Here is an 18,270-nt window from a genome sequence, read left to right as displayed (position 1 = left end):
GTGCTCGTAGTCCGCCAGGCTCTCCTGGCTGAGGTAGCTGGCCAGGATGTCGAAGACGATGCCCTCGCGGCGGTCCAGGTTCTCTTTCAGCTCCTTGGCGTCCTCGTGCTGCTGGACCAGGACCCGCTGCTTCTCGAGCAGGGATTGCTGGAGAGACACACAGAGGCAAGCCCGGTGAGGACCAGGCTCTCTCGCAGGGGCTCGGCCAAGGCCTCCGAAACGCCCGGCCACTCGGGGGGCTGGTCCCGTGGAGACCCCGACACCATCCAGGTGAAAGACCAGAGATCGGACGGGGCCCCTGAGCTGGACCCGGGACGCGGGCAGAAGATGCCTGGCAGCTGTACGGCTCCAACCGCAGCCTCAGCGCCGGCTCCCGGCCTCTGCCACCTCCTGTTCCTCCTGCCACCTCGGGAATGGCACACAGAAACAGCCCCAAGCAGGACAGTCATCCAGTGACAAAGAACGACAGAGCTGTGAGACTCTGGGACCCTGAATGTTCTTTCCGTGACAGTTCTGTGGCCAGGTTGGCAAAAGGAATAGATTCTTAAGCAATTCCGGGGTGGGATTTCTAAAGCCTTCAGGACGAGGAGTCGCGGCCTGTGACTGAACCTGCAGAAGAGGACGCGTGAGGGCGGGAGGTGGCGGGTGGGGGTCGGTTCCTTTGCTCCTTATGAGGCTCCTGCTCTGGGGACACAGGCGCCCCATTTGGAGGAGGTGGCACCCACAAGTGCTCCCTTGCCTGCCGAGCACACAGCCTGTGCTCCCGAACCTTAATGAAAATGCAGGGAGGAGGGATGAGTGCAGCACCGCCTTCCAGCGTTCGCTGGCTGGAGGACGCCAGGGCTTCCTTTCCTCTGCCTGAGTTTCTGACACCAGTAGGAGTCCCTGCTATTCTGCCACTGTGCCACCGGGATGCTTCCCAAGGGCTACGCGGGAGCATCCAGGATATGGGCGCACGTTGCCAAGCGCTGACACGCAGAAGGGGCCCAGCACAGACACGCTGCTATTAAACAGTGGCTGAAAAAAGAACCTGCTCTTGGGGTACAGCTTCCAGGGAGCACCCCCCCGACTGCCGAACCTTTCCGGGTAACCTGCCCACTTCTCTGGGATACCCTGACCTTCAGCTGCCTATGAAACAGACACAGCATGTTTTCATGGAAAGAGGCGAGGCAAAGCCAATGAATTCCAACCAAAATGGAAAGAGACCACAGCCGCTTCTAGAAACGCAGTTTGTGCCATTAAAATCAGTTGCGCTGAAGGGCGACTAGAAGCTGCTGAGACTGGCTTCCTATATCCCCCTCTGCCCACGTGTTCGTTTCCTATCTGGAAGCACGGGGAGGCCTTCTGGAGCCTGACTCCACAGCTCGAACTCCTCCGCACACCTGTCTCTGCAAACCAAAAGCCCTGTGGACCCTGAGATTGCCATCCGACCCTGGCCACACTGGAGGCTGCGCCACTGTGTGGCACCTGGGCGTGGTGCTCAGACTTTCCCTTTGGGTCCAGGAGGGTGATGCTGCGACAGCCACGCACTAGCCCAGGAGGGCAAGGGCCTGTCCGCTCCTCATCTCTGGGAGGAACCCCTCTGGATGCAGGAAGGGCTGCGCAGCCAGGTGCCCAGGAGCACAGGCATGGTAGGTGGGGTGATTCCTCCGATTTCCCCCAAATTCTTAATGAGCCTTTGTTGATTCCAAGCACAGGAAGGGAGATGAGCTGAGTTGCAAAGACAATAAATACTATTTTTTCCTTTGAATCAATACTTGAGAATTTAGTATTTCAGTTATGTACAAATAAATCTCTCTCACCCGTTCGTGTTAGCTCCCAACTTCTTTCAGATAAAACTTGGCAAAGATGGCCAAGCGAGCAAACTGGAATACGAATTTAACCCAAGGGGATCAGGGGTCCAAGCCACAGTTTTTTTTTCAAACCCTTATAGAGTATGTTCCATGACCGTCGCTATGGAGGAGTCTCCAGAGCCACTCTCTAAGTAAGATCCTTCTGTGTAACCTGAAGCCACTCTCCCCTAGAGTCCTAGGGGTGGGGTGCCTTTTCTGCACCCCTTTTAGAGAAGTTCAGATGCCTGATGAATGACGAAGATGACCATTCTGCAAGCCTACTATATGCTAAGAAGCAAAGTAGAGAGATCACTGCTACCTGACCTAGCCAGGACGGGAGATGTTATCCTCCACGGGGCCAGGCCGAAGTGCGGTGCCAGGGGAAGTGTGCCCTCGCCTCCCACCCCACAGGAACACCCGCCTCCTGCGCGCCTCCCAGGTCACACGCGTTGGTAGCTACCCGATCGCTGGGAGAAGCGCTGTCGTCCAGGTTATTGAGGGCGTTCTCCACGCGGGCCAGGCGGCCTGACAGCGACAGCAGGAGGTTCACCACCTTGTCCAGGTCCCCGATGAACATGCGGAACTTGTCGAACTCGTTGGGCTTGCAGACGTCCTTGGCGAGGGCCTCCACCTCGTCCCCAAGTGCGCTGTTGGCCTGGATGTCCTCCAGCAGGCTCTGCCGGGCCTCCCGCAGCACGCGCAGCTTGCGGCCGAGGCTCTCGATGAGCTCCTGCTGCGGGCACAGGACGTGCACACGCGTTAGGGCCGGCGCTCGACCCTGGGTGCCGATGGTCACAGCGGGGGTCTGTGTCTGCCTCACCTGAGCCAGGGGACCGCCTGCTTTGCATCAGCAAATAACAGAGGTTTTAAGACCGGGGGAAGAATAATGACTCCTGGTTCAACCACTGCTCCTTAATTTAGAAATGAAACACAACCAACCCATTCTCATCCTGCTCCCGTCCTACCAGACAAGGCGGGGGTACGCACAGGAAACCCCACTTCAGCCTCTCTCTGTGCAAAGACTCCCAGGGCCCCTGCGATGCTGAGTGCGTCATTCTTTGGAAGTGCCCCATCTGAAGACTTACACGCTCAGAAGCTACTGAGTCCGGCACTCAACTCTGTGATTAAAAAGTGTCCTTGGAGTTCCCGTCATGGCGCAGTGGTTAACAAATCCGACTAGGAACCATGAGGTTGCGGGTTCCGTCCCTGCCCTTGCTCAGTGGGTTAACGATCCGGCGTTGCCGTGAGCTGTGGTGTAGGTTGCAGACGCTGCTAGATCCTGCGTTGCTGTGGCTCTGGCGTAGGCTGGTGGCTACAGCTCCAATTGGACCCCTAGCCTGGGAACCTCCATATGCTGCAGCAGTGGCCCAAGAAATAGCAAAAAGACAAAAAAAAAAAAAGTGTCCTCCACACAGAATTAGCAATGAAAAATAAAGACAGAGGTCAACAAACTTAAGACACTTTTTTTTCTTTTTAGGGTCACATCTGCTGCACATCTGAACTGCGTCTGCGACCTACACCATGGCTCACAGCAATGCCGGATCCTTAACCTGCTGAGCAAGGCCAAGGATCGAACCCACAGCTTCGTGGAGACTAGTCGCGTTCTTAACCTGCCGAGCCACAATGGGAACTCTAAGACAATCTTGTCAAATAACCTACCAATCTCAACCTGACCAAAGTGCAAATAAATGGCTTTTTAAAATGTGGTACAATATATACACTACAACGCTTCCCGTTTTACCTATTTTTAGGGCCCTGCTCTGCAGCAGTTGGCACCTTCTCGCTGCTGGGCACCTCCACCTCCATCTCCAGGTCTCTTTCGTGTTCACGTACTGAAGCTCCGACCATTAGCCTCCCTCCACTAGGCTCCCCATTCCCGCCTCCTGCCAGCCCTTCAAATGACTTAACAGAGCACCAAAATGACACGTGTCAGGCCTTTGCATCGGCCCCCATGCCGAACTGAAGCCGCAGCACATGGCCGGAGCTGAGGGGCTAAGGAGCTGATCATCCCTGTCCCTATCCTCGCATCTGAGAAAGAGGCTCAGAAGGGGTGCCACGGGTGCACCTGCCGCCAAACAGCCCTTTTCGCACGAACGTCTTTCTGCCATGCAATCCGCCCACAGCGAGCTCTGCAGCTGGCCGGCCCGGACACGGCCAATGAGGAGGGGCCAGCGGCGAGGAGCCAAGTCACCTGTCGTCCTTCTGGAAGTCTGCGGCCACCCGCCTGCGTGAGATCCGCTCCCCTCACCCAGCCTTGGCCTGCTGCCTCGGCGGGTCCCGTGGGGTCTGTGAGGCCTGCTGGCCCACGGGAAGAGGACTGGCAACAGGAGCAGCGCCCCACAGCGCACCGCAGGAGGAGGATCAGACCGGCAACTGGCATCTTCAAGGGTGATGCGGATTTTTCAGCTCACGCGTTACAACAAGCAACACTATCTTACATCCCGTGGACCCACGGAACGGTCCACGCTGTCTCCTCTCCTCCCGGGGCAGTTTCCAAACTCAGACTCCGGACGGAGTCTGCAGGGCTCAGCAGAGAGCAGGCACAGGCCTGTGAAGAGCTCCAGGGCGGCATCCACCGCTGTGCGGCAGGCTGTCACTGCCACCTCCAGGCGGGTGGCGTGAAGGCGACTGAGACCCCTGGATGCTGAGTGCTCAGCCTGCTGCTCGGCCTCAGGAAGGGCCCACCTGCCCGAGGCACTTATTGGCCAGAGAGAGTGCAGGTCAGAAGCTGTTCCTTCTGTGGCTCAGCAAGGTTAAGACCCCAACAAATACCCATGAGGATGCGGGTTCCATCCCTGGACCCACCCAGTGGGTTGAGGATCTGCCACTGCCACAGGCTGTGGGGTAGATCACACATATGGCTCCGATCCCACGTTGCTGTGGCTGTGGCCAGCAGCTGTAGCTCCGACTCGACCCCTAGCCTGGGAACCTCCATGTGCTGCAGGTTCTGCCCTAAAAAGGAAAACAAAAAAAACCCCAAAACACTAAACACTTGTAAAGGACGGTCACCGTCAGTGCAGACTAGGCAGCAGGCTTTCTCTGCTAGGAAAGACCAGACAGAACCTATGCACTGCTTTGGCTTTTCCAGCTCAGGATGCCAAGAAATTTTCTTCCCTTGGTAGCTTAAGACTGTATGCATCTAGATTTCTTTGAGGTTTTCTCTCAGCGTGCGTGTCTACTTGTGCTCACGCTTGTGCAGCCGCATGTCTCTACACCGACCCATCCGAGAAACTGGGGCCTACGTGCATTTCGCATCCCACAGCTGACAGGGGACCCATAGCTTTGGCTTTTTTTTTTTTTTTTTTTTTTTTTTGCTCTTTAAGCCCGCACCTGCAGCACATGGAAGGTCCCAGGCTAGGGGTCGAGTCGGAGCTGTAGCCACCAGCCTATACCACAGCCACAGCAAAGCCAGACATCAGCTGCATTTGTGACCAACACGGCAGCTCACGGCAATGGTGGATCCTTAACCCACTAAGCGAGGCCAGGGATCGAACCTGCATCCTCATGGATCCTGGTCAGGTTCATTAACTGCCGAGCCACGAGGGGAACGCCTTTGACAATCCCGACGTGAGGGAAAAGCACAGAACAGATGACAGGCCTGGAGAACTTTCCCAGTTCCCGCCTGGCGCCACTCCTAACCTGAACCAACGCACCAAGCAATTTTGATGCCTGTGGCTGGACAAGGAGCCCTCCTCCGTGTTCCCAGTGATCTTCCAGTTGTGTTATTTGTGAGCAATGACCGTAATGAGGATTTCTTGCCAAAGCCACGAAGAGATGCCTCCAACAGCGATGGCACCAGCCGGGCTTGCCTGACCCCAGGGCACTCTGCCACAAGCCCAGGTTCCTTTATTGCTTCCTTTCTATGTGCTGCATAGATTTCTATTAGAAACACTTGCCCCTTCTTCCTTAAAGGGCCATCACAGGAAGTGTAGACACTGCCTCTCAAAGACGTAGAGGCCAGAGACCGTGCCCAGGGCAGCACACAAAGCGATGGCCTGTCTGCCTTCGGATGCCACGTGCAGGTCTGGGAGGCCGTGGGGTAGCGCACGGGGCAGCAGAAGGTGGCCCGGTCTCAGCAGGTGCACGGCCGCCTCTCCCTCCTCTGCTAGGATGGGCCCCGTTTCCGCCCCGAAAGCCCCGCATCTATCCTGTTCCACAGGGGTAACAGGGTCTTTTCTCTCCGCGCCTTGCACCCACCTCTTGGTTCTGAGGAAAATGCTAACCCTCAGAGATTCCAGGCTTCAAGCCATGAGCCATCTGTGCGTCTCTCGAACCATCGCCACCACTTGGCTGCCACAGTTTCTGAGCAGAGCCTGCCTGCGCTGCCCCAGGTATGGAAACGTCCTCGGCCTTCCTAGGCTAATGCTTCCACCGGCCCCAGAATCCCTCGCCACATCCCTGGGTGGGGGCTTCCGACCCCTTACAACAGAGGATCGCCTGATATGGCACATGGCTTCACGACCACACCGGCTGAGGTCCCCCAGGGAACGTCTGGCACACAGGTCTTTGGGTCTCCCCGTCACGTGACCAATCAGGGCCTCCCAAGTGCACCTGCTCAGCCCTCCCCTGCACACGTGGTAACCACGTGGCCCCGTAGATGTGCGGGCACCGGAAAGAGGGAAGGAAAGAGAGCAGCAGTTGCCTGTAGGTGACATCGAGCAAAAGAGCAGGATTATAGGGTCACTGATGCCACAGGGAACTCCAATTTATAGCACTTGCTGCTTGTGGGGAAGCAGACATACGCTTCTAGAACTAAACAGTCAGCTTGCAAATTTAACCATGGTGGGCAGGGCAGGGGGTTGGTAGGCAGTCAGGAGGTAAGCTCATGGGGACTCGTGTCCATATCAAAGCTGCCATCGACGGGGAGGGGGCGTCCAGCATCTCATGCTCCCAAAGAAATCAGAAGAGGTGCCAGACAGGTGAAGGCAGGCAGTTACCCTGGCAGCAGCTTCCCAAATTCAATACAGCATGCGATGCAAAGGCATACGGTTAAGAACAAAGTTCCAGAGAGTTCCCGTAGTGGCTCAGTGGTTAATGATTCCGACTAGGAACCATGAGGTTGTGGGTTCCATCCCTGGCCTTGCTCAGTGGGTTGAGGATCCGGCGTTTCCATGAGCTATGGTGTAGTCGCAGATGTGGCTCAGATCCGGCATTGCTGTGGCTGTGGTGTAGGCCGGCGGCTACAGCTCCGATTCAACCCCAAAATGGGAACCTCCATATGCCGCAGGAGTGGCCCTAGAAAAGGCAAAATGACCAAAAAGGAAAAAAAGAAAAAGAACAAAGTTCCATGCATCTAGGTGGGGAGGGAGGCACAAGCATCCCAACTGGATGTTTTTCCTAGTTTTATGAGAACAACTGAAAACTTATTTCTTAATTCTCTATTTTTAAGAACATGGAAAATGTGGAGTTCCCATTGTGGCTCAGCGGGAATGAACTGGACAAGGATCCATGAGGATGTAGCTTTGATCCGTGGCCTCCCTCGTTGGGTTAAGGATCTGACATTGCCGTGAGCTGTGGTACAGTTCACAGACACAGCTCAGATCCCATGTTGCTGTGGCGTAGGCTGTGGCGTAGGCTGGCGCCTGCACCTCCGATTCTACCCCTAGCCTGGGAACTTCCATATGCTGCAGGTGCAGCCCAAAAAGATGAACAAACAAAGGAACGAACGAAAGGAAGGAAGAAAAGACAAGACAAGGCATGTCATGCTACATACAGGGCCTCTATCAAAGAACCAGAACCAAAGTCTTATTTTTCACTTCCTTTTTGAAGTATATAAAAAAGCCGTCATTTCCCAAGCTGAACATGATATATTTTCCTGCATGGGTCATGACATTTCTTCTGGAATACCTGTGTCTATCACATTTGAAATCAACCGATGGCTTTTTTTTTGAGCAACTAACAATATAAGCATATTTTCAACATAATCCTTTGTAAAGGTCTCTCAAAAAAAAAATTTTTTTTCTTTTTGCTGAAAGGTCTCTCCAAGCTGCTACGTGTATGGAAAAGATTCCCAGAATGCTGCTTCCCTCCTTCTCTCCTCTGGGCGCTGAGTGTCACACGCACGGCCCCTGGCGACAACAGCACATGCTACCCTCTGAAACCGTCTTTAGCAATTCCTTGGGGCCAAGGCCTTCCTCTACAAACCAGGTGACCACACCTAGAGGTCACAGGTCTGGCCTGCGGACAGGACCTGAAGATGTGAAGGTCCTCCGGTAGTAGTGACACTGGCGCTGAGCCCAGTAATTTCACCCCTAGCACGACCTCACGGTCACACACCATTTCATGCCTGACCTCATCTCCACTCCTGCCGCCTCCTGGGCCACACCGCTCCAGCCCCTGCTCTGCCACGTCTCCCACACATCACCCAACGCCCACCCCAGGCGCTTGGCACTTCCTGGCCCCACTTCCCTGGCACAAGTGGACATTCCCTAAATGACTCCAGCTCTCTGTGCCACCAGCAGCTCATCAGAACCCTCGCCACCGTCAGACTTCTTTGTCTCCCTCTGTTCCTTCACCTCATTTTAGCTTTCTGGCCAGCCGACCTGTTACATTAAGGGCTGGCACACCTTTTCTGCCAAAGACCAGACGGTAAAGACTTCGGATCACCGGTGGCAACGACTCAATGGTGCTGCTGCAGCATGAAAGCCACCAGAGACCATGTGTAAATCAATCCGAGGGGCTGTGTTTCAATAAAACTTCATTTACAAAAGCAGCTGGGAGCCGGGGAGGGTTTGGCCCACGGGCCCTGTACCGTGGATCTGTGTTTGGGCTGGCGGCCGTCCCCTTCCGTGAGAGAGCATAAGCGCCTTCAGAGAAGGACGGACTCTGTTGTGTTCTTTCTCCTCCCACAGGCCTGAGTCCTGAGAGTCACATCAATGATGCTTTTTGACCTGACCATCTACTGTCAACTTTAAGATCATCTGATTACAGACATGTGAAATGGATAATCAAAAAGGAGACGTGGGAGTTCCCATCGTGGCGCAGTGGTTAACAAATCCGACTAGGAACCATGAGGTTGCGGGTTCGGTCCCTGCCCTTGCTCAGTGGCTTGACGATCCGGTGTTGCCGTGAGCTGTGGTGTAGGTTGCAGGCGCGGCTCAGATCCCGCGTTGCTGTGGCTCTGGCATAGGCCGGCGGCTACAGCTCCAATTGGACCCCTAGCCTGGGAACCTCCATGTACTGCGGAAGCGGCCCAAGAAATAGCAAAAAGACAAAAAAAAAAAAAAGGAGATGTGAGAGATCCCGTCGTAGCTCAGTGGTTAACGAACGCAACCAGTATCCATAAGGATGCGGGTTCAATCTCTCGTCTTGCTCAGTGGCTTAAGGATCTGGTATTGCCGTGAGCTGTGGTGTAGGTCACAGACGCAGCTTGGATCCTGTGTTGCTGTGGCTCTGGAGTAGGCTGGCCCCTAGCTTGGGAACCTCCATATGCCATGGGTCCGGCCCTAAAAAAAGAAAAATAAAAAGACAAAACAAAAAAAGGACATGTGCCTTGCACAAGATCCCACCATCAAGCCCCCTGGATTTTTTGTTTTGCTTTTTCATATTTTTAGGGCTGCACACTCAGCATATGTAGGTTCCCAGTCTAGCGGTTGAATCGGAGCTGAGCTGCAGCTGCCGGCCGACACCACAGCCACACAGAGTTCGAGCCGTGTCTGTGACCTACACCACAGGTCACAGCAATGCCAGATCCTTAACTCACCGAGCGAGACCAGGGATTGAAGCTGCATCCTCATGGACATGAGTCAGATGCGTTTCCGCTGAGCCATGACGGGAACTCCCTCAAGACCCCTGGGTTTTAACTAGGCTAGAAGGAACGTGTCGGTTGGACTTAAAGGGCCCTGTGCCCACTTGGCTCCTGTGATGCTGGATCTCACGACAAAGAGATGGCAGAGGACGGTGGTAGAGAGAACCATTTTTAAAACAGAAGCCTTATCCACAAGGACTTAACCTGCAGGCCCAAATGTCAGCGTCCCACAGAAAAGCCCAACACCAAGGCCGCCAGACGCGCGGTTCGGGGCCCAGGCTGGGGGTAGGGACGGCGCCGCCCGCCCGCCTGCCGGCCGGCGAGCTCATCCCCGTTTGGGATTCCAGCTTCCCTACCTTCTTCACTGACAGGTCGTGGTCTAGGTCGCTCCCTGTATCCTCCTCGGGCTCCTGCTGCTCCTGCAGGTCTTTCATCTTAATCAGCAGCTCCGCCTTGGGGGCCGACGTGCTGTAGTAGGTGGAGTTGGTGGCCAGGGACATGGCCGCCGGCACACTCAGCTCCTCCTTCCTGGGGAAAACCCATCACAAGGCCAGTTAGCTCTGACTGTACACACAGACGTGCCCCTAAGTGCCACAAGCTGGGCTGCGACCAGCAAGCAAGGGTGCTAACAACAGGACACCAGCCCAGGAGGGAGACAGCAAAAGGGAGGAAGGCTTACAACTTAAACGCCACGCCACACAGCCCTCAGGGCCCCACTGGGGAGGCACGAGGGTGCGGCGGTTCTGGCCAGGAGTTTGAGGTCTCCAGGGAGACGTGTGCCACTCTCTGTAAGCAGGGCCTCGGGTGCCGAATTCACCGGGCAGCTTTCTGCCAGCAGCCGCATTTGCTGCCTCTTGCTAAGGCCTTATTCGCCCTGGCCCGCCTTGGCTGCAGCCCAGCCCGCGTACTTCAGCCGTTGTCCATCGAGGATGTTTAGGGAGCCAACGCTCAGCGACAGGGCGGATGAGTCCCCATCCACTCTGGGCAGATGACTGAGCGAGAGAGGCCGGCAAGTGCTCTTTACAAAGCAAATCCCCTCCCTCAGCGCCACCAAGGGGCTCATTCAGGAACACAGATGGCGCAATCTCAGCGCTTACTCCTCCTGTGACAAGTGTCTCAACCTCAGCCCTAGTGCCACTTGGGGCTGAACCAATCTTTGCTGGGGGGGGGGGGGGCTGTCCGGTGCACAGCAGGGTGGGGAGCAGCACTGCGGGGCTTCACCCGCTAGATGCCAGGAGCATCTCTCCCACCTGTGACAACCACGATTGGATCCGGACACTGCCAACTCTCCCCTGAGGTGAGGGGGGCCTCTGTGCGTGTGTGTGCTTGTGAGCAACAGCCCCTGACCGGGAACCCCTGCCTTAGGAAGAAGAGCCTGTGCGCATCACCAGAAACCTGTTAGCCTCACACTGCGGATTTTCTGCCTCTTTGCCAGGACCTGGCCTCATCACCCTCAGGATGGGCCTTGAAAGCCTTGGGCAAGTAAGACAAAAGCCACAAAGCGGTCTGCACCAGGCAGTCCTTTTTGCAGTGTCCCCAAAGAGCAACCGGGAAGACAAACAGATACCCCCTCGGCCCGTGAGCCCAGGAGGCACCGGCACCGCCAGCCCGGCGGTGGAGCCCAGGGCGCGTCTACTCACCTCTCCTCCGCGGACCTGGGAGAGGGCACTTTGGGGAGCAGCTTCCTCCGCTGCTGCGCCTCCTCCAGGAGGTGCTCGTCCTTGGGGAAGATGCCCTCCATCAGGTCCATGGTGGTTCGGATCTTCACGCTGGGGTCCAGGATGTCGGCCAGCGACTTATCCTTGCCGGCGATCTCGCGGGCCAGCTCTTCCGACTTGAGGTCTTCCGCGGTCCTCTCTCGGGCCTTCGCGTAGCCGAGCGCGGGCGGGGAGGCGCGGCCGTCCCTGGCTGGGGGCGCGGGGGCGCCGGGGGCCGGGGGTGTGGCGCCCTGGCGGCTGTACAGGCAGAAGCGCGAGTACGACTGCTCCGACGTGCTGAGCGTCTTGATCTGGTCGCGCTCGAGCCCGCTGGGCAGCGCGGGCGGCTCGGCAGCGGCGCGGGCCAGGCCCTGGCGGCCGTCCCTCGCGGGCTGGCTCTCCGAGTGCACGATCTTGATGGGCACCATCTTCACGGTGGTGTTGTTCTCCATCACCCGCTCGATCCTGCCAAGAGAAGAGCCCTCGCTGAAGCCCCACGGCGCGCCCGGGCACAGGCCAGAACCGGAAGCCAGACGCCAAACCAGTGGGTCCCTCTGCGTCAGGCACAGGTGGGGAGGGAGCTTGCAGGTCACCCGACGTCCCAGGACCCCAGGACAGGGAGGTGAGGTCCAGGACTGCCCGCCACCCTGAACTCGGTCTCCCCACCCTCCTCGGTGGCTGAGTGCCTTTCCCTTTTCCAATAGTCATCTCACACCCACAGGAGCCTGAGGGCCGGTTTGTGGGCTTACTGACAGATGGGAGGGCAGTCTACCATTCCTTTGTTTTTAGTTCAACCGCAGAGCTAACAAGCCCGATCCCTGAAACGGGCCCTTGTCGGGGAGCCCTGCAAGGGACCAGCGTATTGCACGGCAGGAGCAGCAGTGTCTCAGCCCGGGTCTCTCAAGGCTGGGTTCCTGCATGGTGCTCCGAGGACTCCTTCACAGTGGCTGTGTTCTGAGGGGTGCCCGGGTGCCCTGGGCCTTGCCCCCACCTGCCTGCCACGCCCCCGCTTCCAGCTGCCCTTCACACGCACTTCATATGGAGAGGGAAGAATCCAGTGGGAAACCTGGACGTGCCGCTCCTGTGTTATCTTAAATGACTCAGGTGGATTTCCCTCTTTCAAAAAAAAGTTTCTCAGTGAAAGGAGCAGGAGGGGCTGAAGCACCCACCCGGGAGAGAGATAACGGAAAGAAACAGTTTAGTGGATGAGATGGGGCTTTGTCTGGACCACCTGAGCACAGACTGATGCCAAGGGACCCTGCAGACTAGGGCCAGTGGGACAAAAATCCATCTCAAGCATCTTTAAAGGCCACCGTGGAGAAAGAACGCCACCTGCTGGTAGCCAGGAGGAAAGGGAAAAACAAGCCATAATCACACCATCCAAACTCAACCTCAAACCATTTCTAGGACAGGACCCTAATGGAAGTAATTTTATGGTGCACAAGAGTGCGTGACACAAACTTGTTTCTCCCTCCTTTTTTTTCTCTTTTCGATTTTTTGTTTGTTTGTTTGTTTGTTTTGGGGGGTTTTAGGGCTGCACCTGCAGCATACAGAAGTTCCTGGCCAGTGGTTGAATTAGAGCTTCAGCTGCTGGCCTACACTACAACAACAGCAACGCCACATCTGAGCTGCATCTGCGACCAACACCAAAGCTGTGACAATGGATCCTGAACGCACTGACTGAGGCCAGGGATTGAACCCGCATCCTGATAGAGACAACGTCGGGGCCTTAACCCGCTGAGCCATAAGAGGAATTCCTGTTTCTCCCTCTTAAGTGGTGTCAAGGAAAGTCTGGTTCTTTCCTTGTTCGTAAGGGTGTGGCAAGCAGGCTATAGGAAATGATTTTGTATGTTTCCCGCTCCTCCAGTAGAAACCACTAAAGCAGAGGAGTTTAATCCAGGCGTTCCTATATGGTCCCTGTTATGACTTCTGGTTGAATACATTTTAAAAGGCAGATAATACCGATGAGATATGCTCAGCTTCAGAAGAAAAATTCTGCCTTCTCATCCAAGCAAGAACACACGAACAAGAACCCCTCTTGACTCCATTCCTTTCATTCCATGCTTAGAAACCCTGGTCACTCATTAGTGGCTTTTAGACTCAGCCTAAACTGCATCTAACCCCCCTTCCATGGAGAAACTGGTTGTCTAGGGAAGGAAGACGTGTTAGGAAAAAGCCTAACAAATCCCCCACGGGTGGCCCTCTACTTTCCTGGTCATTCCTAAGCCCCGATGACCTCTCCTCTTGAAACCTGTCCAGACTGTGGCATTTAGGGAGTCTGACGAACCTCTACTTCAAAACAAGGACCCAACCCCGTGGACAAGACCCTACCGCAACCAGATCTCACCTGTCCCCAAAGCAAAGGCAGTCCAGGAAGGACAGAGGACTCGGCGTGTGCTGGCCCTGTCCCCTTCTCTGTGCGGTGGCTCCTCTCAGAAGCTGGCTCCGCTCGGGTGACCTGCCTGCTGCCCACAGAGCCCAGCCCCCGAGAGCAAACAGCTCAACCAGCTCTGCTCACACACCCAGGTTCCAGGGAGCCCTCAGCTGCATGCCATTCTGGGTCTGATAAACCACACCGCCCGCTGCAGACACTCTCACCCTGAGATGCCAGAGGTGACGGCGACACTGACCCCAAGGCAGCCTGCCTGGATCTCGACTTACACACACTCTCGGACCCAGAAATGGGCTTCAGGGAAACTCCTGGGAACAGTCACATCTCTAACTCTCACGGACCAATACTGCTAGACACCATCTCCATTTTGTAGTTTAAAAAAACAAATCAAAACAAAAACCCAACGTTTTAAAAGATTTCAAAATAAGCTTCCTGGTTTTCCCACAGGAGTTGATACATATTTATTCACGGTGAAAGACAACCCTGAACCCTGTCTTCCTCTTGGCATCCTCACCATCTGCCTGCTGAATTTACAAGGTGCAGGCTCGGGACCAGGTCAGCGCCTGCCTGACTCCCCAGCAGAGGGCCTGGGAGGCAGAAGACCCAAGCCGAGGGAAGTGCTGAGAAATCAGAGTATCTCTGAGTGCAGCTCAAACCACAGGCAGCTCGGGAGGCCCTTCCCAGAGGGCTCTGCTTGCTGCCCCCTGGTGGCCAATGGTGGGTACAGAACAGGTCTCCCGTTCATGGGCTAAGTCTGTGGGATTCCACCTGCTCAGGCCAGCACTGATTGTAACACCCACCCAGGGACAGGGACACTTGATTCATGACATTATGAGCCACTTCTGGGGTAGGAACTTGGTGAGTGGCATGGCTACCATCTGCTCCCCTGTGCCTCCTGGAGAGGACACCTGTGGAGTTAGCTCTGACACTGACTGGAGTTCAGGCCCCCTACAAGAGCTTGTACAGTTAAGGGACATGATTTAAGACAAGCCTATTGTCCCAAAAGACATACTGGATGGGAATGCTAAATAAATGCGGATGCCTGAAGACGCCCCCTCTTAGTAATGCAACTGCTTCTTGAAATCCCTCTCAAATTCATAGAAAAGAGAGAGGGAAAAAAATCCACACTCACTTCGGGTAGGAAAAAGAAGAAAAACACTACCCTCCACCTCAAGTCAACAGAGGTCATGCACTCCCCGCAAGCATGCCGTCCTGCTACTCTGGGCGGCTACTGTGCCCAGAGCAGCTCCTGAAAACCAGACCTGCACCTGCTAAGCTGCAACTGTATCACATGCTCCACCCACCACACACACACACACACACACACACACACACACACACACACACACACCCTTCACTGGTTCTCCTTCCTTTCAGAGTTTAACAGTCTTACAAACCAATAAGGCATCTAAATGATGCCTGCATTCTTCCCCCTTTTTATGCATATGGAAGTTCCCAGGCCAGGGGTTGAATTGCAGCTATAACTGGGGCCCACAACCATGGCAACACAGCATCCAAGCCGCATCTGTGACCTACCCCACAGCCTATGGCAATGCCAGATCCTTAACCCACTGAACCAGGCCAGGGATCAAACCTGCATCCTCACAAAGACAACATTGGGTCCTTAACCCACCCAGCCACAGCAGAACTGATGTCTGTATTCTGAATGGTAGAGAGCAGTGCTGGCCCGCAGATGAAGCCACACCTGCAAATACCACACCTGGAGACACAGGATGGCATCAGTATTATCGCCTCTCTGTCAAGATACTTTTTTTTTTTTTTGCCTTTTCTAGGGCTGCACCTGCAGCATCTGGAGGTTCACAGGCTAGGGGTCGAATCGGAGCTGTAGCCACTGGCCTACACCACAGCCACAGCAGTGCGGGATCTGAGCCACGTCTGTGACCCACACCACAGCTCACGGAAACGCCGGATCCTTAACCCACTGAGCAAGGCCAGGGATCGAACCCGCAACCTCATGGTTCCTAGTCGGATTCGTTAACCACTGCGCCACAACAGGAACTCCTCTGTCGAGATACTTTAAGGGTCCAAAAAAAAAAAAGAGTTCCAGACTCTACAGCAGGGTGGGCCAACAGAACTTTCCATGATGCTTCCTACGGCCATGATGTGTGCTGTCCAGGGTGACAGCCATGACCCCTGTGGGGTACAGCTGAGGATTGGGTTTTATCACATTTTCATGAACTTACACTCCTGTGGCCACAGGGGACTGGGAGCTACTGTGTTAAACAGTGCGGGCATGCAGGGCTAGGCAATTCCTTGCTGGGGGCCACAGTGTCCCTGGGCTCCACCCATTAGATGCCAGAAGCAAAAGTGCCATCCTCACCTCCCACCGAGTGTGCCCTGTGGGCCAAACTCGCCCTCCCCCAGGCTGAGGACCACTGCTCTGGAGACGGAGCAGAAAATTCTCCCCTTCCGCGTCTCAGCTCTCCATAGGCACTCAGGAGGGCAAAAGGCCAAGGGTCAGCGGTCTTGACCAGTCCCTGCCTGAGGACAGTCATCAACGCCTCCAGGCACGACAGACACTTCCATGCATGGCCTCTGACAATGGCGCCACGGAATGCGGCCGGGTTTTGCTCTGCTCTGACAAAAGGTACACATCACCTCAGCCTTTCCATACAGAAAGATCTAGAAAAAGAGGCGTGTGGACATAGCGGACATAGGAAAAACACCAATTCGGCCTGAAGGTCTCATGCTTAGAGTGAACTTGATCCCGTTCACAAACAGAATTAACAGCTGGGGACACCCAGCCCCAGTGCATCTATAGGTAACACAGAAATAGCCCTGCGAGGCTCAGACGAAGGGGACCGGGAGGGCCTCCTGCCTCTTTCACCAGCCTCCCCCGCCCCCACACGGGACAGGAAAGCCCCTGGCAAGTTAGAAATGCAACCGAGCTGGAGCTGGGGGTTCTCCCCCAGGGAAGTCCCGGGGCCAACTTTAAAGCCGACGAGGGGATGAGAAGCAAGGCGGCCGTGGTCCCCCACCCAGGGCTGAGGCTGGGAGACCGGCCGGCAGGTGGAAGGGAGCCCTGAAAGCCAAGAAAGCATCAGGCCAGCGGCTCCAGACGGCACCTGGTGTTATTCTCGTCCTGGACCAGCAGCGGGGGTTTGTCCGTTAGCTTCTGGGGCGCGAACTGGGGTGACGGGGAGCGCGACGTCTCCATGGCGGCTGTCGGCAGGGGCCGGAACCGGGCCGGGAGCAGCGCTTCCCGCTGGGCGCCGGCTGCGCGCTCCTCTACATGCGCCCTGCCAGGCTCCCCGGCGGGGCGAGCGGGCGCGGGCGCGGGCTGGGCGGCGCTCGGCTTTGCCACTGAGGCGCCGGCGCTGCGGGGGTGCTCCAAGCACACGTCCAGGGCCGCGGGGGGAGGCCGGGGGCAGGGCCTGCCGCCCAGGGGAGGGGCCGCAGGTGCGCCCGCAGCAGGTGCGCCCGCCGGGCCCCGGAAAGGCCTGGGCTCGCGCTTGGGCGGCGGCGGCCTCTGCGGGGCCGGCTTCTTGGCAAGCGGGGCGGCGCTCACGGGCGGAGGGTCCTGCCCCCGGGCGTGCGGGGCGGCGGGTGCAGGGTCCTCGGAGAACGTGTAATCACGCGGGAGGGTCCCGGCTCGGCTGCGGCCCTCCCGGGGCCCCTCAGGCGCCTCAGACACCGGGGACGGCTTCTGTGCCCCTGGCGCGTCTTCCACACACCGGGCATCGGCTTGTCTAGGAGAAGAAGGAATAAAAATGAGTCAACGATTCCAACGAATGCGCTCTCCCCAAACAGGACGAGACCCTGACCTAGCCACCCTCCCTCAATCACCCTAAGGAAGTGAAGACACTGATGTCTCGCCCTCTGCCCCCCGACAGCAACTCCTGGCTCAGGGCACCAAAGCCAAACACAGTGTGACGACCAGGCGGTGCGCTGGCATGTCCTACCACTGGCCATGTATTAATACACACCCGTGTTACAGACACACACTCATGTTTGCACAAGCTGCCGTGTGAGGGCCAAGAGAATAGGCACAACCATTTTCAAAACCTGTGAAAATCCTCATGCCGCAAAATGCAGAAACAGGTACTTGACATGGCAACACTATTCTTATGCGGCTTATTTTAGGAAACTGCCATATACAGAGACTGAACTTCCTAAGACGGGCAGCAAGTAAATTAATAAAACCTTTAAAAACAGTAGTGTGTTTTTTTTGCCTCTTGTCTTTTTGGGGCCACACCCGTGGCACATGGAGGTTCCAACCGGAGCTGTTGCTGCCGGCTGACGCCACAGCCACAGCGACGCCAGATCCGAGCCCCGTCTGCGACCTACAGCACAGCTCACAGCAACACGGATCCTCAACCCACCAAGCAAGGCCAGGGATCGAACGTGCAACCTCATGGTTCCCAGTCGGATTCACCCCCACTGTGCCATAATGGGAACTCCCAGTAGCGTACTATTAAAAATGAGTAAAGTGGAGTTCCCATCGTGGCTCAGCAGAAACAAATCTGACTAGCATCCATGAGGACACAGGTTTGATCCCTGGCCTCACTGAGTGGGTTAAGGATCTGGTGTTGCCATGTGCTGTGGTGTAGGTCGCAGATGCGCCTTGGATCCTGCATTGCT

At 56.2% G+C, this 18,270-nt stretch overlaps 1 protein-coding gene across 1 annotated transcript; it reads right to left on the bottom strand.

The window, feature by feature from the left end:
* Positions 1-3: 3 nt before the first annotated feature.
* Positions 4-17,395, bottom strand: LOC125119278 (protein Shroom2-like; the record flags this gene model as incomplete). Its single annotated transcript, XM_047766116.1, has 5 exons — positions 4-147; positions 2,293-2,565; positions 9,936-10,107; positions 11,220-11,741; positions 16,755-17,395. Coding segments are annotated over 5 exons (1,752 nt in total), but the record flags the coding sequence as incomplete, so codon positions are not given.
* Between the last annotated feature and the right edge of the window lie 875 nt (positions 17,396-18,270).

This window comes from Phacochoerus africanus, unplaced genomic scaffold (assembly GCF_016906955.1).
Source record: "Phacochoerus africanus isolate WHEZ1 unplaced genomic scaffold, ROS_Pafr_v1 Scaffold_29, whole genome shotgun sequence".
Lineage (NCBI taxonomy): Eukaryota > Metazoa > Chordata > Mammalia > Artiodactyla > Suidae > Phacochoerus > Phacochoerus africanus.
The sequence above is the reverse complement of the archived record's forward strand: the minus strand, read 5'-3'. Positions and strand labels throughout refer to the sequence as shown.